At 45.0% G+C, this 23,862-nt stretch overlaps 1 protein-coding gene across 3 annotated transcripts in view; it reads left to right on the forward strand.

Annotated features, from left to right (window-relative positions):
- map2k5 (mitogen-activated protein kinase kinase 5) overlaps window positions 1-23,862 on the forward strand; it is a 44,510-nt gene that overhangs the window by 17,574 nt on the left and 3,074 nt on the right. Inside the window, exons 9-22 of one of the 3 annotated variants that reach the window (XR_014119504.1) lie at window positions 1,135-1,174; window positions 2,063-2,131; window positions 2,264-2,345; window positions 2,485-2,546; window positions 2,734-2,782; window positions 2,955-3,028; window positions 4,197-4,247; window positions 5,213-5,284; window positions 7,083-7,112; window positions 11,829-11,855; window positions 12,221-12,253; window positions 12,911-13,160; window positions 18,218-18,279; window positions 19,409-19,454. Coding sequence is in view for 2 of the 3 variants with exons in the window: in XM_035520916.2 (XP_035376809.1) it covers window positions 1,135-1,174; window positions 2,063-2,131; window positions 2,264-2,345; window positions 2,485-2,546; window positions 2,734-2,782; window positions 2,955-3,028; window positions 4,197-4,247; window positions 5,213-5,284; window positions 7,083-7,112; window positions 11,829-11,855; window positions 12,221-12,253; window positions 18,218-18,279; window positions 19,409-19,454 (697 nt within the window). In the remaining variant the exon portion in view is untranslated. The remainder of the gene's footprint in view (window positions 1-1,134; window positions 1,175-2,062; window positions 2,132-2,263; window positions 2,346-2,484; window positions 2,547-2,733; window positions 2,783-2,954; window positions 3,029-4,196; window positions 4,248-5,212; window positions 5,285-7,082; window positions 7,113-11,828; window positions 11,856-12,220; window positions 12,254-12,910; window positions 13,161-18,217; window positions 18,280-19,408; window positions 19,455-23,862) is intronic. The other 2 variants (XM_035520916.2, XM_081705985.1) reach the window with 2 other exon arrangements.

A 23,862-nucleotide genomic window follows, 5' to 3' on the forward strand; every position in this document is an offset into this window, starting at 1 on the left:
ACCCTAAGCACACAGCTTACAGAGTAAACAGGGGTTGCTTCGGGACAATTCTGTGAATGTTCTTGAGTGGCCCAGCCAGAGCCCAGACTTGAACCCAATTGAACATCTCTGGGTAGATCTGAAAATGACTGCCCCGACGCTCCCCATCCAACCTGATGGAGCTTGAGAGGTTCTGTAAAGAAGAATGAGAGAAACTGCCCAAAAACAGGTGTGCCAAGCTTGCATCATTCTCATAAGGCTTGGGGCTGTAATTGCTGCCAAATGTGCTTCGATAAAGTATTGACCAAAGGCTGTGAATACTTATGTAGATGTGATTTGATGGGTTTTTTTTTTCTTTTCTAAGTTGAATACATTTGCAAAAATTCCCAAAAAAACTTTTTCTACTTTGTCATTATGGGGTATTGTGTGTAGAATTTTGAGGGGAAAATGAATTTAATCCATTTTGAAATAAGGTTGTAACATAACATAACAAAATGTGGAAAAAGTGAAGCTATGTGAATACTTTCCGGATGCACTGTATTTCAGGTTTTATGTCTGTCTGTCTCTCTCGGTTTGTAAGTCAAGCTGAGTCCTCAGTCCTCCTTTAGTAAGCAGAGCTGGTTGGAGTGGGTAGTGTGCAGGCATCATAATTAAATCATTGCCCCGTTGCTGTTTGTTGGGACAGTAACCTGAGGCATGTGTGGCAGGACTCATGTTGAAACCGACACGGGCCTGATCCATCTCCAGCTGACCGGCGTTTCTCGGGTCACCATCTCAACTTTGACCCCTCCTGCCTGGCCCTTCCACACCATGCTCTGACTCCACCCCCTACACCAGACAGCCATGCCTGTCTGCAGTTAGAAAGGCCCTTGACAGGTCCGAGATTGTTATGGCGTAGCATTATGATGTTTAGGCTTAAAAAAGCATTCTCTGTGGATACATGTTTACTGTGTTTACAGTACACATTTGTCAACTGAACTGTCAGAGAGGACAGTGGAATATTTTGAATACATGTCTCACAGTGTCTCTCTCTTACTTTCTCTCTCTCTCTCTCTCTCTCTCTCTCTCTCTCTCTCTCTCTCTCTCTCTCTCTCTCTCTCTCTCGCTCTCTCTTTCTTTCTTTCTTTCTTTCTTTCTGTCTCACACCCCTGACAGAGCATATCATCTCCTGGGGAAGAGAGTTCTAGCAGTGAAGGTAAGAGAAGAGGACATGAACTTGGAGAGCACACTCTTGTATCTTTGAGATTGAGGGGAAAATTGGTCTTAGAGAGTGGGTGCTTAACTTCACCTGTGAGGGGCTTGTGAGTGGGTGTGTGTGCCCATGTGTGCATCTGTACATGTGAGCACACACGTATGCGTTATCCATGGCAGACGATGATAAATGGCCGTTAGCCCTGTGTTAATAGCGGCGTACTAATTGAAGGGCACTAAGAGCAAATGTAGCCCTCCATCACTTGACGGCTCTGCAGTTACGCTCGCTGGACCCCTGTGACTCTCCTGTGACCCCAGCTGTCACAGAGCTGCTTTCTTTCTTTACACTGCTATCTTTCTTAAGCGGCTCTGTTCATTTTCTCTAATTAGTGCACACTCTCTCCTCCCCTCTACCGCTCACTCTCTCTCACACACCTTCTGTCTCTTTCTCTTTCATCTCTCTCTCTCCTTCTCCATCCCCTCTGACCTTTTGTGACTGTGGCTCTCCTCTCTGCCCATGGCTAGGTGATCTCCTTATAATGCCGTGGCCCTAACCCCGCTGACTTGTAATCAATTATTTCCATGGGAGAACGCTGATCTAACCTTAACTAAAGAAGCGTTTTAGCTAATCTGAGGGTACATTACACTTGCTTTCCACTCTGTCAGCACGGTGGGGATGGTGGTGGAATACACGTCAGTTTTGCACAGTGAAGTGTTCTGCTTTTTCCACATTTGACTGTCATACTAACAGTGTGGACTTGGTGCTTCTGTGTAAAATGAATATTGCGTTTTGTATATTTTAGATTTCTGTGTGTGTGTGTGTGTTTACAGATTTTAAAGTGTGTGTGTAAAATAGAGATGTCATATATGTCATATCACTCTCTTGTGTCAGGTCATTCCTCTTGATATCACCGTGGAGCTGCAGAAACAGATCATGTCTGAACTGGAGATTTTGTATAAGGTCAGAGCTCTCTCTCTCTCTCACTCTCTGTCTCTCACTCTTTTTCTGGGCAGTCCGGAGTAGGTTTTGTAATGATGGCTACATATTCTAAATGTACCTGTGTATTTGACTCATTGTTTGTTTGATTTGCAGTGTGACTCTCCGTACATCATAACTTTTTACAGTGCTTTCTTTGTGGAAAACAGAATATCAATATGCACTGAGTTTATGGATGGTGAGTCTGCCACATTGTGGTGAATTTCTTGGTAATGTAGAGACGCAATTGGTTAAACAACTTGGTAGCACAGAGGAGGTTTAATATGTATTATATATTGTTATATTATGTATTCATGTGTGTGTGTGCGTGCGTGCAGGTGGTTCTTTGGACGTTTATAGAAGGATCCCAGAGCATGTCCTAGGCCGTATCGCAGTAGCAGTGAGTCTCTCCCTTCTCTTCTCCGTAACCTGCTGTTCATGCAGTAAACATGACACACGCACTACACACGCGGCACTTCTGCTTTGTTTTTCCTCGAGTCTGTGCTTTTGTCACTTAAAAGCGTACGGTGAGGCTAACATTTCCTTAGTCTGACCGACTATAATTGGGAATTTGAATGCTTGTCTAGGTGGTGAAAGGACTCACGTATTTGTGGAGCCTGAAGATTTTACACCGAGGTAAGTGAAGAGGCCTCCAGCCTCACTAAAGCTGCAGCCATAAGCCCCTGGCGTTTGTTGAGCGTGCGCCTGGTCGCTACGCTGCTCACGGGCTGGTTGGCAGCCTCTTTGTGCCACTGAGGTTGCATCGCCTTGGTTTCAGTCCGACTAGTGTCACATTGTCTCTGTGCAGACGTGAAGCCCTCCAACATGCTAGTGAACACGCGGGGCCAAGTCAAACTCTGTGACTTCGGCGTCAGCACACAGGTACATTTTTACTTTTCTTGCCAGCACGCGTATGTGTGTTTGTGTGTGAAAAGAGCATTACCAATCAGATATCCATTGCCCTGTGAAGCGTGATCTCTCAATTCTCTCGCCTGCTTTGTCTGTCAGTCGTGTGGCTCCCCTGGGGAACCTTTATCTTCATTCCCTAAACCCCTCTCCATCAAGCTCTTCCATCTCCATTCCCTAATTACCATGCTGACCACTGACGCTGGCTGTGTATTTATCTGTATGTGATGAAGTAAGTGTGTATGTGCGCGTGTGTGTTGGTGTCCGTGTGACAACAATAGCTCAGGCTGAGAGAATCTGCGTGGTCTTTTCCCATCTCTAATACACAGAGGAGTCTAACAATAAAACCCTATCACTTCACTCATTCCCCTTTTAATTATTATTCATCATCCTGTCCTTAGAGATGCATCACGTGTCTGACCCACGGTTAAGGCGTGTGAGTGTGTGTGTGTGCATGACTGCTTTTTCCCCTATGCCTAAAGGAAGGGTAGGTCACATCACTCTGTGTGTTGGTTCTCCCCTGTTCTCTGTCTCTCACACACACACGTACACACACAGAGCCACCGGGGAGCATTCATTATGTTTGCCCCGTCATTGATGGCATGTGCCATTGTGTCCTGTCTTCTTTTGCATTAACCAGTTCCTACAGGCTCTCGAGAGAAAGAGAGAGAGAGAGAAAGAGAGGGGGGCACTAAAATTACAGCAGGCTGACATTTCAATAACACTCAAAAATAACACACCCTGCCATGTCAGTAGATTTTCACAGGGCTCCGAGTCCCTCTGAAAGCGTTCTGTCCCCACAGATTGGAGCCGGGGTCACACACTCTCCTCTCCATTCTGTATGCTCTCTCTCAATATGCCTCAACTACACCAGCAAATGTCACCCTTCAACGTAATATCCATCAGCTTCATTACAGGCACATTTGTCTTAGGCTAAAAGTGGCTTCAGGGTACAGGTCCTGGATCAACCCCCTCAGCTGTGTCCAGGCCTTTACCATTACATCGTGAGAGAGGACACTCATCTGAGATGAGAATCAGGGCACTGTTTTTTATGCTTCATGCTTGTCTTAGTCTTTTCACATGAGTAGTGTTCTTTGCTCACTGAGGATGGATAAATATATTGTGTGTCTTCTTTCCTTTACAGCTGGTGAACTCGATCGCCAAAACCTACGTTGGAACCAATGCTTATATGGCGGTAAGTGAGTGTGATCCCAGCTGTCCTGGCTGAGTGTGCCAGTCCAAACTCATCTTAAACGGCTGGCCTAGGACCAGTCTCATGAATGGTGAGCTGCAGCCCTGCTGCTGTTCAGAATAAGGGCCTTGATGGGTGAAACGGGCTGTTCACTCCAGAAGTCCTGTACACAGGATTGGGCTTTTAAAACAGCGACACGGCTTCAACGTTCCCTTTCACATTGACTGAATTAAAAACGAACTCTCTGGCTTCGTTGCACTTTGTTTTCAGAGTAGACAGGACATCCGGGAAAGGGACCGCGGACAGTGTAATTAAGCTGCACCTGTGATTAACTTTTTAAACTTTGGTTTAAAAGGTTTGAAATTTTTAGAACCATAAGAGCTACTGCTGCTATCACTCACAAGTACACACACACACCCACACCCACACACACACACACGCATGCACCCACTGTTCTCCCTTTGCTCATTATTATTAGTAGCCTGGTGGCGTGTGTGAGAGTGTGTAGGATGGGGATATTATTTCCAAATTAAACGATGTCATATGCTGTTGGTAGCATGTGGAGGCTCTCCCTGAGGCCGTTGGTCATGAAGCAGGTATCTGCTCTGGCTCTAATGGAGTCAGCACGGCAGATCATACCATACACAGCGAGGCTATAGGCTAAGAGCTCTGGCAAATATACTGCACAAAAAACAGTATTTCTCTTATAGATCACTCAGACTGTTAGGGGGGTGGGGGGGTTATATGGTAGTTTTCTATACTTTTATATATGCTTTTTCTGCCTTTGAGTGTGTATAATTACCTTTTTCACTAATTGTCTAGGAGGGACACAAGGCCAAGTCTTACGGGGGAAATTATTAGATATATGCAATTATAATGTAGTGTGTGTGTGTGTGTGTGTGTGTGTGTGTGTGTGTGTGTGTGTGTGTGTGTGTGTGTGTGTGTGTGTTCACACGTTTTTCTTGCAGCCTGAACGAATATCTGGGGAGCAGTATGGCATTCATTCAGATGTATGGAGTGTAGGAATCTCTTTCATGGAGGTAAAGCCTTCTGTTCTGTGAATGAGTACACTTTGCATATAGAACAAAGTGCAGCTAAATGGTCAGCTGTAATAAAGGCATGCAGAAACTTGAAGGCAAATAGCAAAAACACACTTCAGACAGTAGACACAACAGACACATCTGCTTGTGTGCTGTACTGGTGTGGTTAGGCTCATGGAGGTTCTTGTGTCCATGTATGTGCTGGCTTTGTTTGCTGCTAAGATCTTCGTGTGTGTGAGCTAAGAGGTATTATGAGTCCCTGCAGGCAGCCTGTGCAAACAGATGTTAGCCTTTAGCTATGCATGGATCACACTCAGAATCTCCCACTGTCCCACTGACTGTAGTAAAGATTTACATACACACAAATAAACACCACTATTTCTCTTTTTAACACCTTAGTCTTTTTGTACCTTTTGAGTTAATCCTTTCTTTTATTTCTTCTGGTTTATCACCTTCAGCACTACTGCAAAACTCAAAGGGGAAAAATGCACTTGTGGTTGTGTGTTAGTGTAAAAAAAAAAAAAAAAAAAGTTGTTTTTGAGAGAGAGAGAGTGTGTGTGTGTGTGTGTGTGTGTGTGTGTGTGTGAGTGAGTGTAACAGAATCTCAGTTTGTAAAGTATTGTGGTTAATCCCCATCAATCATTTGGTCAGTGCTACTGCCATAATTAGTGCTGTGTTGTTCTATATTCCTTGATTGCCGTTGCTCTCCACATTCACTGGAGCTGGGTATGTGTTCGTTGTTTTCGTGCGTGCATGCCTGTTGTACATGTATATGTGTGATTTTTGAAAATGTTAATGTGATGGGTTGTTCATGTATACTCATGTATGCTCATTGCCATGAACAGGAAGGACAAGCCGCATGTTAAAAATACCATTTCATTTACTGTACTAAATTTGCCATGCTAGTAGTTCTCGTCAGCTGTATTGATTTTTAATTTGTTATTGTCAGCAGCTCTGAGTGGCTGTGACAATCATCCTGTGTTTGTCAATACTGTTGCATATCTTTACAATTATAATAGTCATTGATTAGAGGCAAAAATAAATAAACAAATGAACAAATAAATAAATAGTCAAATCTGTTCATTTGACGTTTCGTTGAATGTTTAGTTGACGTTTCAGCAAATCCGCATAACTGTCTGGTTGTACTGTTCCATTTAGCTAAGATTAAATGTCTCAGGCATTATGATTATTGTGATTTATTTATTTATTTGGTCAGACTATCATCTCTGTCTCTTTTTTTTTGTCCTCTGGGACAGATCTTGGGGCAGGGCTTTGGGTGGGTGTTACCCAATGTCTAATGCTATTTGATCAGCTACCACTGGGGTACACAGTACAATGGCTGGTCTAAGCCCCTCCCTTAAGTAGCAGAGGCCTCTGCGTCCCCAGTCAGGACAAGTTAAGCTCTTATAGACACATCCTGAAGAGACCCTGGTGCAGGGGAAAGGGAGGATAAGGCCACTAGTAGCCCCTCCCCCCAGGTCTGGGTAACAGGTGGTACCCATTAGGTAGATTTTGTCTCGGTGGAGCATAAACAGACAACTTGTATATCAAGACACATGGATTGGGTAGCAGGTGGTTAAAAAGGTGTTATTTTAGAATTTAAATGAATTTAATTATTTATCTCTTTTATTTTATTCATTTATTTTAAATTCCAGTGTAGTGTAGGTTCCCTAGTAGTCACAAAGCTTATCTGTATGTATGGATCTGGAGGTTTAGGGGGTTGCAGGTTGGGATTTGATTAATATCTTGGTAAATTATTTGGTAATTCTCTCACCTTATTTTTTTTGTTTTTTCCTAGCTGGCCCTTGGAAATTTCCCCTATCCTCAGGTGAGTGATTTGTCTGCCTGTGAGGCTCTGCAAAATCATTGCATTCATACATTCTCCCATAATCTGTCTGTGTGACAAAGTAATTGTCTTCCTTTGGTTTGTGATCATGTTGCTAGTCTTGCTCATGTTTTCTCCATACAGTCCTGTATGGAGTCCTGTCCTAATTTCTTAATCCATTCAGTCAGTTTTCAGGATGGCATTTTTTCCTGGTTTACCCAGTATTTGAGCTCTGCTTTGGAATATAATCCCGGTCCCGTCAGAAGCATACATTGTTAAAGAGGAATATTGCCTTGATATGGGTTGTGTTGTGGCTAGCCAGGTCAGACTATACAGTAGGTTAATGGAAGCGTGGCCAGCTAATTCCTGTTTTGGACACCAAGCAGAAAATTATTGGCAGACTGAGGAGCATATATGAAATTTTAAAGCAAGCAATGACTGAAACCAATTAGGAGATTCTTGTTGGCTTCCATGTACACTAATGGTTTCGATCTATGGAAATGTGTGTTAAACACATACTAAAACTTAATTTCGTGGTTGCTGAAGCTCTCTGGAAATGTGCAGGGGCCCTTTAACGAGGGAAATGTTGACTAATGCTCAATAAATTACTCCCAGCATGCCTGTTGGGTTAATTAGCATATTAAACTAAAGCAGCCACTCAGGACCGCTCGTGGAAAACAGGAAGGAACACTCAGAAACTGCAATCAGTGCCAGGACCTTGAATATTAGATTGGATGAGATTATTTATTTAGGCATGTGACAGGGTGGAATATATATTGGCTGCATGTGTTTTCATGAATTTGCATAACAATGTTATTATAGTATTTTTGTTTATCTGTTGATAAGTGTTCTACCGCGTTTAGTCCAATTTGTGCGTGAGTGTGTACGTGAGTGTGTGTGCGTGTGTGATATCTCATAGCCTGGGGTATGTCTCATTTGGAAGTGGTTTCCACTGCTCTCTAGCAGTGTCTATTGTCATGTTAATACCGCAAGTGCTATTGCGTAAAATAATGCAAGCACACACTCCCCAGTGGCAGGAGCTCCACTGCTCTTTCCTGTCTTCAGCTCCTTTACACCATCACAGGCTCTTATTTTACATCAAACCAAACTGATACAGCACATTCTGTAAGTAAATGGGCAGTGATACAGTTTCGTTTTCCCCCACTCAGCACCGTATGTTTAAAGTGATACAGTAACTATGAAGTTAAAAGTGCCCAGAGTCCTCTCCATTGATTCCAAGGATGTTTACATGTAGATGAACTTTCCTGGCGAGCTGTGTATCATTTATTTAAGCACAAGTACAGATCTAGAGGTACAGTAGGTCTAGATGTGGCATGACTCAGTGCTTTTAGTCATGCAGAAATACTGTTAAACACATCAAGAACAATGTCCTGTACACAGCATCCACGTGTCACAGACTACCATTCAAGGCAGCTGAACTCAGAGGGTCGGCCTGGAGATGCAAACAACTCCAGTGCCTCAAGAATGCAAAAGCCAAGTTAGAGTTTGTTAAACAAGTACATGAGTGAGGCTGTGGGATTCTCGTACGGTGTCCCGTGGCTGGAAGAGATGAAAACACTTCAGTGATGGAATGAGAAAAGTGAAGAGGAAACCAGGAACAGCTGACGATTTCAATCACATGGCTTGGTCCGTGCTGGTGGCACCAGAAAGCGGGGCTCCCGGTGGATCTGACTCGCTTGGCAACGCAGCTAACGGCTGCCGCAGCAGGATGAATCTGAAAGATACAGGAACATTTTTATAGCTCTAAAACAACCTAAGGACAACACTGGTGAGGAGTACCCAAAACAGAGTTCAAGAGCCATGGGAGAATCACTGAGCCAGCTGGATCTGAGTGTGCGTACTGAGTTTCACCAAAAAAATCCAGAACAAGCAGGATGTAAACTCCATCAGATTAAAGCTGGTGTTCTGTTCTTACCTCATACTCAAGATAATGTGATGTGCTCAAATAAAGTGCCAGAACAGCACAAGTTGTTTCACTGTGCAATTACCTGCAGACTGTTCTGTAGGGTCGTGTAAACAGTGTACGCGGCTGGGGCAAAGTTATAGGGTTATTTCATTATTTGTATAAACAGGCCTGTAGCGGAAGCATGGGAGGAAATGCTTTAGATTGTGCGATTTCCAGAAAATACATAGGATGTTTTTAATGGTCCGATTCCTGCTAAGCAACCCTTTTTGTTGGGTGAAAATCATTTGCGTCAGTTTGATGCCACACCCCAGTGGCATGTCCACAACCTCGTAATGCGTTGTTAGAACTCTCTCTCGCGCTTCATTTAGGCAGCGTCATCTTCTGCATGATTAGACAAATGGGGATTTGAATGTGTAGGAACTTTTTTTCTTGGCAAACAGAGCCACGGGCACTATAATGAAGCTCTTTGTGTTTTTACACCCCATTAATTTATTACTCTCATTTTCTAATATCCCCTTCTCTCCCCTCCCCCATCTCTCCCCCTCCCACACCCTCTCTCCAGTTCTGCTCCTGCATCTCTAAATTTCATTTGGAGAGAGAGGAAAAGGTCAAAAACAGAAAAGGGGGTGCGAGAAAGAGAGTTTGAGAGGGAAGGAGTGGGTGAGCGAATCAGAGAGGGAGAGAGTGTGAGAGAGTGGAGGGAAAGACAGGACCTCCTGCTGCCACTGCGTTTTTGCTCTTGATGTTAATTTTCACAGCTCCATATGGTGCTGCAGACTCTTCACCTACAGGCATCGCACAGAGCATAGTACTCCCCGCCCCCCCCCCCCCCCCCACTCCACACACACACACACACACACACACACACACACACACACACACACACACACACACACACACACACTACCTTGGGCTTGGCCTGTCATTTACTGCAGCCCATGCATCTACATGTTCTCTCACTCTTTCCCTCTCTCTCTCTCTCTCTCTCTCTCTCTCTCTTACACACTTACACACACAAACACACACACACACACACACTCTCTCACTCAGTCACTCTTACACAAATACCCTTAGACTTTTCTATTAACGTATGCAGACTTTCACCCATGCAATGCTTCTTTGCCTACTAGGATTCCTGAAGGACAGAAGCTTCAGGTTCCTAACTCAGAACTCAGCACTCGCCGTGACCTGCCTCCGTTTCTGCTCGCGTGTGTGCGTGCGTGTCCTTCCCAATGTGCGCGTGTTCTCCTGTCTCGTCATTGATTATAAAAGACTCTTTAATTCCGTCTCACCCCATGTTGGGATTAATTTGCATTCTTTGTCAGGAGTTAATGGCGTCTCTCGACGGCTCGCTCGGAGAATCTTTGAAGACTGCAGACTCGCTGGCATGTGCACACAGCCGCCGGCGTTGCTTCCCCTGATTGATTTGTTGTTGCCTTTGTATTCTCCGGCTGTTTCTGTTTCGGATCATTTTTCCCTCCATATTCATCTGAGCACACTGTACAAAATTGCTTTGTTTCCAAAGCCTCGGTTTGAAGTTTGAGTCTGTTCTAGCAGAAAACATTTAACTGGTCATATTTAAATGGTTAAAAACAATTTGGTCATCCGTTCCCCACTCAGTTTTGTTTTTTAAAATTTATTTGTTCCTATTTATTCTTTTTATTTGTATTTCATTTCTGTTTTACATTGTGTTGAGATTTAAATCCTGATTTAGCCCATGTTAGTAAAGCCATTGTGGTGCATCACATCAAGTCTCTGGGTATTTAAAAGGTGCACAGCAGTATGTAGCAGTGTGTAGAGTGACTCACTTGCAGTAGTGCCTCACCAGCACGCAGGGCCAGTACGTGGGGCCTGGATGTGGGCCCCTTGGCCTTCCACTGGCACTGAAGGCAGGGCAGACACATAGGATGGGATCAGGATGGCCTTTCTGCCAGGCTGAGAAATGCTGTCTCAGCTCAAATGCTGACATGCACACACACGTTGCAGACAGCTGGTGTGCCGTCACCCCGAACAGACCAGGCTCCGGCGACTGACTCATCTTCTGTACTGTAATGGGATTAGTCTCTTACAGAGATCGTTGTGCCACGATAACCTCAGTAACTACAACACTTGATCACATTGCTCACATAGCCCTCAGCTGTATGAGTGTTTTGAGTACTGTAAGAGTGTTTTCTGAGTGTGTACTGTTTGAGGCATCCAATCACATATTTACTTGATTATTCCGGCTCCAATTAGAATCTTGGACAAAACGTAGACAGCAAAGTATAGATGCCAATGCTTGTGCCATATAATGATAGTAGTAATTCTAAGATCGTAACGGGAGTGAAGAGAGAGCTTGATCCGTCAGAGGTTCTTGCGCTTACGATATGCAGCTATCTGAGCTTGTCCATCAGCTGACGTGTCGCACATGTGCACTGTTTACGCCCGAGACCCTGCTCCTGTTTAAGATGCATGTCACGCAGCCACTTTTCCAATCCGGCGTCTCCATGCAGCTTGCAGGCAGCATGAGGATTGGCTGGTGTTGCCCACTAAACCGAGATCGGCCTATTAGTGCTTGTGTATTTTCATTATGCAAATGCTGTTAACACGTCGTGGCCCCTAGTGGCCACAGGGCTTTTCATGAACCCCCCCCCCACCCCCCCTTTTCATGAACTCCCCCTCCCTGCACCCCGAGCCATCATGAACGTGTCTTCGTGCGATGCTTGTGATTATAACATGCTAATTACATATCGCCGTTCTGCTCTCACTATTCTGTTTTTTGTTCCTTCATCTCTTTATTTCTCCTTCTGCAGATTCAGAAAAACCAAGGGTCCTTAATGGTAAGTACTTGAGGTTTATTTGTTTTTGTTTTTGTTTTTTGTTTTTTTTCTTTTAGATGAAGGCGACCTCTTCTTTATTTCTTTTGATAGTCGCCTCTTTGCACCGCTTGGTTGCCCACCTCTAAAGCTAATACGACAAACAATGCACCGGCGCTTAACTGCCCCACATTCCGACACCAGGCCATTAGAAATAATAGAGCATTCCAGATCCGATGGCTTCCCCCTGTCTGAGCGCCTTTGATTAATCGGGATTGCTACCTGTTTTTGCTGCATTGCTGATTTCATTTCCTTTGCTCTGTAAGGCGATGGGTCTAATCTCCTCTCGTCTCCCCCCCCCCACCCTCCACCCCCCACCCTCTTGGCAGCCTCTCCAGTTATTGCAGTGCATCGTTGATGAGGTGAGTCCGCTTCCGACGCGCCGGCGTCCCTAGCGCTGCGGCTAATGGGCCGGAAGGCCGCTGTTTTGTTTCCTAATGAAGCAGAGTGCTTTAGCAGATCAGCTCCGGTGTGGAGCAGGGAGCGGAGCCAGCAGGCCGCGCTGAAGCCTGGGGCTGGAGTAGCTTACCGGGCTGGGGTTAGGTTGCCCAAACCGCAGCTGACATTTGAGATGCAGCTGGACTGGTTTTAAATTGCCTTGCTCGTGTGTGTGGTGAGTGAGCAGTGGCTTTTAATGCCTGACAGGTTCTTTGTTGGAGTCTCTCTGTCTCTTGCTCACTCACTCTCTCTCGTGCTTGGCGTCTCCAGGTTCTGAGTCTATCTCTCTCTCTCTCTCCCTCTCTCCCCATCTCTTTATCAGCAGCTATTTTACTTTGTCTCCATTTCACTGTTCTTTCTGCACTCTCGCACGCGCCGAGCGTGCACAGGCACAGCAAGCGCGTGCACACACACACACACACACACACACACACACACTTTGCTCGGGTAATGTAGCATGACCGGGCTACAGAGCGCTGAGGCTGTGCAGTATTGCATTAACCTTGACCTGCACTAGGCACTAAAATACACCCACCCGAAACCTTGACACACTTCCTCACCCCTGTCTCTCACTGTGCTAGCTGGGCTGAAAGACGAGAGGCCCGTCTCTCCCAGCGCAGCGTCTGCACAGATGCTCTACACTCCACGTGGGCTTGGCTGGATTGAGCTCCTCTTCCACACCACACCAAGCAGCCTGCAAGCGTACAACCTGATTGGTTCTGGCCAGTTTGCGCCAGAGCGATTGCACCCTTCACTCAAGCAGAATGGCGGAAAAAATCTTCCCTCTTCCCCAGAGCGCTGGGTGTCTGGCAGCTGTGGTAGCACTCTGAGGTCAGGTACCACAGTATACTGCATATGGAGGCAGTGTCCTGTCCTGCTTCTGATATTATTGTGATGGGGTAGTTAGTAGAGGAGTTCCCTTGATTATCACTTCCCTTTATTGACAATTACATTACATCTCTGACATACTGATTGCCGACGCAAGATGTAGAGTTAGTTAAAGGTCGTCCTGCACTGAGTGTGCTGTGAGTCGTTAAATTTCCCTCTGACCTCTCCCATCTCAAATGAAGGTGAAGATTATAAAAATACACAAATATTAAATGTGTTTTGTCTTATCCGTGTGAGGGTTTAAGTAATTTGGTTAATTGCAAGTGAGAGTGTGTGTGTGTGTGTGTGTGTGTGTGTGTGTGTGTGTGAGAGAGAGAGAGAGAAAGAGAGAGAGACCTCTCTTTCTGCTTGAGCAGCTCACTGACACATGCTAATAGCACGGTGGAGGTGTAGTGAGGCGGGTGTAGCATAAACACACATTAAACATACTGAACTTGTCCTTTCTCTTATAGATTGGGCGTAATTAATAATTAAGCGGCGGCTGGTGTAATGGGTTGACCCAGCTGAACTGTTCATTACTCAAACGGCGGAGGCATCACTCAAACTATTTTCTGCCATGTCCTTCCCTACAGCGCCTCGAGGCCAGGGTACACTGCTTCTGCTACCGCCGCCTACTTTCAGCTGACCAAGGCCTTATCACACACACACACACACACGGCATCCACTAAATTACAGCACCAAGTGTGAGTGTGTCTAAGAGAGTGTCTGAATGAGACACAGGGGGTTGGCAGGGACATTGTGGGACCTACTTTAAAAGCGTAATCCAGTAGAGAGAGAGAGGGAGCGAGAGAGCGCACCTGATTGGCTTAAGGAAAGAGGAGGAAAGAAGTGGAAAGGCAGATGAGGTGAGAGTGAGAGGCAGTATGGGAAAACTTATCTGTGAGAGAGGGAGAGCAACAAAAGAGCCGAGTCTCTAGAGAGCCTAGAGGGGTGAATGTGGATTGGAGAATGGAAAAGAAACGGGTGTCTGCGGGAGGTGCAAAAATCAACGAAGTAAAGGCAAAGGTTGCATTATTTAGCTTTGCAAATAGCCTGAACCTTGTAGTTAGATAAGCGAGATAAATATTTGAGTTTGTTTGTATGTGGGCGCCCGTGCGTCATACACGTGTACATGTGGATATGCGTGTTAACCTGTGCTATGTGTTTGTGTCTGTGCATGTGTTGTGTTGCCATGGAGAGTCATAAGTAATTAGTTGCAAGGTCTCATGGGGCTCAGGTGAGGGGTGAATAAACAGCTAAAAGAGGTAATGCATACAAGAGCCGCCCTTTGTCCTCTGTCTGAGTCTCTGTCTCTCTCCCACTCTCTCTCTCTCTCTCTCTCTCTCTCTACTGATCTCTCTCCCTGTGTCTCTCTCGGTGCCTGCATCTATCTGTCTCTAAGCCCCTCTCCCTCACTCTCTCTTTAGATGCGTTTGTTTGTCATGTTGGGCAGGCCTCGGTGCATTCTGGGATGTGGCATGCAGGCTTCGCTGGTGCCCAGCACCTCATGTGGACAGCGTGTCTTTTATTCTTCCACTCTGTCCGTGTGTTGACAAGAGCTGATGTCCCTAATAAGATTCCCTGCTTAAATCCACCGCTGTAATTACGGATCTAATTTCGCCTGATAATTGCTGGCGGGCAATTACATGTATATTTACTGCTGGTATTGTGGAGAGAGCGAGGCTCCGGGTCTCCGGACGTTTGTAGTGGTGGATAATGGCAGCGGCGCATAATACGCTAGTACTTTCATCATCAGCATCGTCGTCTTCATCTTACTGCAGCCACATCAAAGTGCCAGTCATGTAGAGGTGTGTGTGTGTGTGTGTGTGTGTGAGTGTGTGTGTGAGCAACTGCATGTGCGTTGTTCTGTGTGCATCTCTGTGCAAGGGTTTTTCTGTATTTGTGTGTGTGTGTTTAAGTAAGCCTCCAGGCTGTCTGATGTAGGGACTGTGTGTGTGTGTGTGTGTGTGTCTGTGTGTGTCTGTGTCTGTGTGTGTCTGTGTGTGTCTGTGTCTGTGTGTGTCTGTGTGTGTCTGTGTGTGTGTCTGTGTGTGTGTCTGTGTGTGTGTCTGTGTGTGTGTCTGTGTGTGTGTCTGTGTGTGTGTCTGTGTGTGTGTCTGTGTGTGTGTCTGTGTGTGTGTCTGTGTGTGTGTCTCTGTGTGTGTCTCTGTGTGTGTCTCTGTGTGTGTGTGTGTGTGTCTCTGTGTGTGTGTGTGTGTGTGTGTGTGTGTGTCTCTGTGTGTGTCTCTGTGTGTGTCTCTGTGTGTGTCTCTGTGTGTGTCTCTGTGTGTGTCTCTGTGTGTGTGTGTGTGTGTGTGTGTGTGTGTGTGTGTGTGTGTAAAAGCCTCCAGGCTGTATGCCCAGGCTGTGTAATGATGTATGGCTGCTCCGGTAGGCTGCAACTCACTTGAGCAGTAGCATATCACAAACTCTTATTGCTTTGTTAATTTAAATAGGTGCATGCATCATATTCCTACAGCCCACCCAGAACACAGGGCAGAGAGGGAGAGATGGGGAGGGTGAGTGAGAAGGGAGGAAAGGAAAGGAGCCCAAAGGGCTTTTTAATAGCCAGTGAGATCAATCCACTTTTCTGTGATTTGACTGAATGACTTCTACATTGTGTGTGTGTGTGTGTGTGTGTGTGTGTGTGTGTGTGTGTGGTCTGTAATGAGATTGCTGCTACAGAGCAGTTAGCATTTAATTTCACAAGTAATAATGACTATTATGTCTTCTCTTTTTGAACAGTCTCTTCCACTCTCTCTTGCCCTCCTTCCCCTCTCTCCTAGTCTTTAGTTTCTAGGTATGTTTGTGTTTCTTACAGTATTCTCAACCACTGCCTCCCTGTAACTAATATTTCTGCTCTTTTTCCTCTTACCTCTTCTTGAAGTGCTCTGTCTGCCATGGCCATTCACTCTTATTTTAAAATGTTTTGGGGGTTTTTTGTATGAAACGGTCTTCATTGTACGTGCATGCTATTTTTTTTCTTACATCGCATCGTTCGCTCTCAGATAACCATTGCACTTTCATATTCTTTTGAAAGCAGACTGAATGTCAGTCATTAGTGTAGAAGGTCATTTATTCAAATAAGCTGATCATGGCATCCTAGCACTCCTTCCTAAAATCTCATTTAAATTGTAAGTTTCTCTTTTTTAAAATTATTATTAATTAATTTTTGATTTTTACACAATTGATTAAATACAGTTAAGTAGATGTTATAAACAAAGCAAAACATGAAACAGGAGCATCCTTGAGAGAGGAAAAAAAAAAGTAACAAAATAACAAATTCACATTCTGCACACTTTACCACATACAGTATAACTCTCCATACTGCACTTCCCTTCATCAAACCCCTTTCAGTTATATACCACCTGGATTTACTAGTGGCTTCCACTCTAAGGAATATTGACCATTTAGTTTAATATTTATGAAATCGGAAGGCAAATACTCTTAACAGGCCTCTGAATTTTTATAAACGAAAGGTAATTGCCTTTGATCACTGAAGCTTATTGCTTGTGAGGAAGTATTTTGAATATCCCCCTATACCATGGACTAACAGACAAGGGAGTCTCTCCTAGCCTGTTATTGGGAATACACTTCCTAGCCAGGAGTAGTCATTTGACAAGAAGTTTATGATGCATCAAAGGTAGGAAGGCTATTTTGGAGGGAAGCACCAGTAGAAATGAGACCAGATATCTCTTTAGTTTTATGCTGAGAATTTTGCCAGTTTCCTGAGCAATGAATTTCTAGAATCTTGATATGCGTGTTCTTTACCAAGAGTAATGAAAACATGTTCCTAAAATTGTACTGCATTTAACACACACAGTTGAAATACTGTGGTCAGTTTTATTCATTATCAGTGGTGTTATATGCAGTTTATACAGCATCTTTATTCATCATCATTGGTGTTGTATGCAGTCTATACCACATTTTTTTAACCTAAGTCATATACAAAGACAAGTAGTTGTCGAGGCCTCGGCAGCCGGCTACCATTGTAATCTCTGGTCATGTTATCAAAGTCCTTCTCTCATCTGCCAATCACACCACTTCCTGGTACTGTGGACCCTGAGAAAGTGTAAATGAGTAAAAGTTTGAGATGAAATGAGCTGCACTTGTGTTAATAAAGAAACTTTCTATAGGAGTATAAAAGATGCTGTATAGACTGCACATAACACCAGTGATATTGAATAAAGATGCTGTACAGAGGGGCTGTCCAGTAATGGTTGTAATTGAGTAGTTGTATAATCAAGAATTTTTGAGAAAAGCCATAGTGATCCAGCTTTGGAATATCACATTTTTGTTGTAGCTGCTGAAAAGACATCATAGTGTTGGTCTGCAATAAGTCCCCTATCACATAAGTACCCTTAGAATGTCATCCATCAAAAAAGGTAGACTTTATACCAGGAACAAAAAGTACATTTCTTGTGAAAGCCATATTACTGTAAGTGTTTGGTTGGGTAGTTGTTTCTGATCATGATTTTGGCCAGCTTTCTTTAAAGTCTGTCAAAGTTGATTTGATCTTTATTAGACTCTTACTCTGTTTGAGCGTCTACCTGCTCTGTGGACCCACTTTTACTTCTTTCTCTCTCTCTCTCTGTCTCTTCCTCTGTCTCTTGTGAATATGGGCTGCTGTCCTGTTAATGTGCCTCCATGCCATCTTCCTCTATCTTTTCATTCATGGCCTCGGGGGTTTGTTGTAATCGTGGTTGGACAACGTTTGGCATTGTACTCTCCCTAACAAAAGAGGGTTCAGGTGCTGAGAAATGTTCATATAAACCTGCTTTTCACCAGGACCCTCTAGTTGAAGGACGCATATCCCCCGTTCAGCATGCAGGGTTTTTTTTTTATTGTATTGATTTTTTTTCAATGGCAATGTAACAAAATAAAATATCTGACACATTTTTTAGAGATGGGGTCTTTGTTTTTCTTTTGTCTCTATTCTGTTCTTCTGATCTTTTGTATTCCATATGTTCTTTCTGTCCTTTTACCTTCGGTTTTCTAACAAATTCATCTGTATGTTCCAGGATCCCCCTGTGCTACCCACTGGTCACTTCAGTGAGAAGTTTGTAGACTTCATAACACAGTGGTGAGTGAGTGGATGTGATTTCAGTGTGATTGAAAACATGTCAAACGTGCTTCAGTGGTTGAAGTTCAGTTCAGTCGACATACTGCTTTTCGGTTTGTGTTGACGATGATCCACTGTTTTGCCTATTAGACCAGATTGGCATAGTAACAGTTTAGAATTCAGGACACACAGGAACATCATCATTATTTTTACCAACTGATGTGCCACAGAAGTCGTAAACCTGTGTTAACATAAAAGTGAATGTCTTCTTTACAGGCAACTAAGATGTTGGGATATTATAGAAAAAACATTGGGAACTCCTGAAAACTAGACCATATTGACCCAGCCGAGAACAATCCTTCAACTGCCAACCCGGTTTAGTCTAGCAAAGCTGCACAATGTGGTTTCTATTGCAGTGTCAACCCAACTTTACACAAATGAAAATATTTACACTATCCTGCCCCATCTTCCATAAAGGCACACTCTTGTGTGCTCTGTTCCCTCCCTAGTTGTGCCCCAAGTACCCACAATCCTCAGGCCTCCTCTCCCTCACTCCCTCTGCTGCACCTGTGGGCTCTGTGGCAACAGCCAGATGGGCGGGGACTTGTTTTACGCTGTTGTTTACCCCCCTCTGCCTTATTTATACAAACAGGTCACCAGGCACTGTTGTCCCAGAGTTTGCTCCTATTATTAGCCTTGTTCTTGGGGATGCTTCATTTGTCATGGCCCAAACAGCCCCTGTGTGCACCTCAATGTCCCTGTAATCCTTCCTATCTCTTATATGGGTCAGCTTGACTGATTTACCCCCAGCTCTGGGTAGATCTGTGCCAAGGAGAGCCGCTAATTACTTACTTACCTTTCCCACTAGCTAACAAGGATGGGCTGCTTTGCTATGGCTCTGGCGCAGGGCAGGGATGAAAGCAGGGGTGACCACACTGTTAATAGCACTGACAATAACCATTATGAATTCCAAGCTTGTTGAAGCTTAGTTGCAGGTCCTGATCAGTGAGACTAAATGTTACAGCGATGGCCGATTCTTTTCACGTCCTTGTACTGTTTTTGCGGTGCATTAAAAAAATACGAGCAGTAGAATTCTCCACTGAGCCATGGCTGTGTGCGTTTTACCGTGGACTTTCTTTTCTCTCCACAGCATGAGAAAGCAGCCTAAAGAACGCCCCGCTCCCAATAACCTCATGGTGAGTCCATGCCCTTTAGGCTATATTTAAAAAAGATTTTTAAAGGGGCTCTTCCTACTCCCCTAAACAAACAAACAGCTTTGAGGAAAGAGTGGCGTGTCAAAACTCTATTAGAGATGATGGAATCAGTGATTAAGTGTGGGCCACAATTTTATAGGTGGTATTAACTCCACATTCAGTGTGGTGGTGTTGAGACCTTGACTCATGAGATCACCACAGATTAGATAATGGAGAGACCTGTGGGCTCCTGGCCCAACCAGCCTAAATAGAACAACCTTTGGTGACCTTCCAATCCATGCTTCAAGTACGTCCTTCTTGGTCACATCCAGAAGGTGCAGTAGAGCTCTGAGAGCCAAAGGAATGAGACTTTGTATGCAGAGTTTAACTGCATGCTTATTCACTGGGCACGGTCATTCTATAGATTCTGTGATCTCACACAATTTCACAATGCTGTCATTTCACACAATGAAACATGAAGGTCAGAACATCGGGAGACTGAGAGAGATGAAAAGCAGCAGAATTTTAGGCAAACACAGACCCATTGCTTTGACTTTATGCTCTTTGTCCTGTTCAAACATACAATAGCAATACAGGTATAAAGAGACTTGACCGTCACTCAGATATTATTGAAAGTCTAATGTATAATTAATTTTAGTAGTTGTTGGACAAATCAGGAGTGGGGTGTGGTTTAGCCTAGTCTGCACAGTCCATCGTGTTTCGCTGAGCTTGGAGAACCAGGCAAGCTGCCTCGCCAATGTGTACTTTGTGTCCTGCTCTTTGGAACCAGGCCTTATAAACCAAACACAACACTTTGGGAGTTGGGGGAATTGTCTATTCCTTGCCTGTGCCATGCCAATTTTTGGGTTGCTTGCTTGCTTGGTTGGTTGGTCTTGTTTTGTTTTTTAAACAAGTGAGTTTTTCCGTTCTAACCTCTAGGTCTATTTGTTCTGTTTTCACCTCGATTTATCGTTCAGTCTTCACATTTTTGCCAGGCTTTGATGATGAATGATTATAAAAAGCCTCAGTTAGCGATCATACTGTCCCTGGACTGTGTCCTGGAGATGAGGCACAGAAACCACTTTGTCACTCCGGGTTTGTTTGTTTGTTTGTAACACCATATTGTCACCATAATTTGTCATGGCCGTGAAGTGCCATAATTACAACTGTCCTCTCCCTTTAAATGTCTTTTATTCACCCCTTGTTCTTCTGACAGTGCAGGTAATATTCTCTTGCCAGACTTGGACTTGGGTTTTCCTCATCGCTCTTCTAGTCTGTACAAGTTTCTACAGTGGGAAGATATGTGTCCAATTCCCACCCTGAGCTCTGTGATTGCTGTGGATACCCTTTTGTATGGACTTAATGAGAACCGCTGATGGAACATTAGCAAGGTTTTTAAAGGCTGTTAGCACAGCCAAGTCTGTTTCAGCACCATGGACAGCAGTACAATCCGTGCGTATGGGTTCATGAATGCTGGAGTGTTCGTGTTAACGGTAGAGTGCAGTATGGTTATGAGACCGTGTCATCTGACACACCAAGGAGGAGCAACACAAAAGAACTACACTTCTGTCATCACTTGTGAGAATGAAAGCAATGTTGATTTAATCTCCCTATTAGTGTTTTTGGAAATTACTTGTCAATGAAGATAGCTGGTGTAATCTCTTTCCTCTCTGCATTTGTGTGAATTAGTCCAGGCCTTTTGTTTACCTCCCCTAAGAGAGATCCGCCATATCCTGTCAAAAGCATTCCACCCAGGTGAGCAATTACTGTATAGCAGGCTAGATTTGCAAGGAACTACACTACTGCATGCATGTGAGTCTTCATAATAGGGTTAGGTTTGATAAGACTCGGCAAGTTCCTGTTCCTCTTTTAGAATCTCAACACTTCTCAGCCGCCTTGAGTGTCATCCATGCTCGAACAGTGATTGTGCAATGATTGACATCTCCCCCTCCCTCTGGTTTTCTCCCATTGTCACTAAGCTTTTTAGCACCTTTAACCCACCCACCCACCCATCAGCGGCGCATCCTGGCCCCTGAGGGGCGTGCGGGACCGCGAGCCCCAGCTGCAGCAGTTGATGCAGTTGGGAACAAAAGAACAAGGCCGCCCTGCATCATGGACTATGGCTGTCCACTTTCCCGAAATCTGTAAGGGACATACACAGCCTCCCCCTCCCCGAGATGGCATTATGACTAGAGCGCTGGTTCGCGTCTCTCCGCGTGGGTTTGTGTGCTCGTGGGCATGCTTGTGTGCGTGCACGTGTAAGGTGATGCAGTCCTCAGGGGGCCAGCCCTTTAAGAGCCACGCAGCCTGCTGAAAGCCTGTGGCCTGTGACTGAGGCAGCGTGATGAGAGGGCCCTCGCAGCCCTTTGACATAGCTCTGATGACTTGTTTACACATTAGCACGGCAAGGAGTCCCGCGAGGGCGATCCTGCCTTTTAGCCTGCTAACGTTGTGGCTTTCTGGATAACCCCCCAAACCACCCCCCAACCCTCTGAGGAAACAGACTCCACACAGTCCTCCCGGCCACAGAAACCACACCCCTGTCAGAGCACAGCTATCAGAGCAAGTGGCCCTGCTGCTAATCAGTGTTTTAATCTCCTGAATCAGTTCTGGGAAAGGTTGGCTCACATAGGTTTTTATTGTAAGGAGTGTTGGTGAATTAGCTGCTCTTTGGTTCAATTGTCCTGAAAATAGTTCTGTGCCAGAGGGATATTGGCGGGGGTGTGAGAGTGTGTGTGTGTGTGTGTGTGTGTGGTATTTTCATGCGAGTGTGACGAGCTGGCATGCTGGCTAAAGCTCTGGGTAAGCCTTCCCCACGCTTTTGTAATCTGTGGGGGGGGGGGGTTATTTCCATGCAACTGCAGCACAAGCAAGCATGCTGGCTACAGCTACGGGTAAGCCTGCCCTGTCCTTCTGAACGTTGCATGTGTGTCTTGGGGGAGGGGTTTTTGTTCAAGTGCATGCAGTTACAGGACAAGCAGGCGTGCTGGCTGCAGCTCTGGGTAGGCCTGCCCAGATCTTTTGTAATCTAGACGAATAGTCTTTCCCTTGGTGACTGTTGAATTAAGAGATCAGCGTTCATGGAGCTATAGCCTAGTCTGAACATGCACATACACACACACTCGTGCACACGTCTCTCTGTATCCAGTGGGAGTATGTCATTAGTATGCAAATCTGCAAAGACCTAGTTATAACGCTGACCTATTCACCTTTCTTACTCTGTGTGTCTCTCTCATGCTCTTTCCCTGCTCCAGTATAAGACACACACATATACATGCACACAGTGACACACATTGCACTCCACCAGTGCTGTTCTTTAACACATTCTAATGAGGTGATGACCAACCACTTGTTATAATTGCTTTAGACTCCTTTTAATTTTCAAGCTTATTAATCATATGTAGAGTTATTTAAAATAGCATAAATTAATCTTAGATTAAAAAGCCTATCACAGACTCGAAACAATTAAAGAGTAAGGTGAGATTTCCCTTGGGTTTGGCAGTTTTATTTTAATGGAGAATTCAGGTGATTATCACTTTGATATGGCGCTGTGATTAATGTAGCCACACTTTTAAATGAGATTTTTCCATCTGACGGCAGAGAGGTAAGCAGGAGCTGATAATGACCTAACTAAAGGAGCATTTATTCTGCCTTTCCTCTCTTAATAACTTCCTCTACATGGGTGCGATGTTAGCAGCAGGCGGGTTAATTAATGAAGGTGCCGCTCCTGGCATGCTCAGACACACGTGCACGCCTATGCTCTCCTCACTCGCGCATGCATGCACACATGTGCGCGTGCGCGTGCACACACACACACACACACACACATGACAGAGAGGGACACACAGGTGGAGGGGTGTGTGTGTGAGAGTGTGAGAATGTGGGTGGCCTGTCTGTGAGTGCAGCCCTACAAGCAGGTGACTGGCGAAGTTCTGATTTATTGCAGCTTGTCGTCGTGCAGCTATGCGTGAACATGCGTCTAAATGCACGTGTTTGCTCCGAATGATCATTGACACTGTGTGCACATGCGTTTTGTTTTGTTTTTTTTCTTCCTCACATGCCTCTGTGAGTGTCCTATCCCCTGTCCTTGACTCTGACTCTTCCTGATCATGCTGAAAGCCCTCCCATTCTCCACTTTGGGTCAGTAAAAACGGTCGCTCTATGGGGTCAAACCCACGTCCGGGTTGACGGGGTCACAGCGGAGAGCTGGGTTCAGCGGCGGAGCTGCATATTGCTCGTCTTCATCTGGGCCCGGAGCTGGTGTCGGCTGGCGAGGCCACGCTCGGGCCGGGTGATGGATGAGACACGCACCCGGTGCAGCTCGCCCTCAGGACGGGCCTCTCCTGAACTCAGAGCTGAGAGTGATTAACCTCGCCGTGGCACCGACAGAGCTCACCATTAGCAGGACAGC

Source organism: Electrophorus electricus, chromosome 23 (genome assembly GCF_041902795.1).
Source record: "Electrophorus electricus isolate QZ-2024a chromosome 23, ASM4190279v1, whole genome shotgun sequence".
Taxonomy (NCBI): domain Eukaryota; kingdom Metazoa; phylum Chordata; class Actinopteri; order Gymnotiformes; family Gymnotidae; genus Electrophorus; species Electrophorus electricus.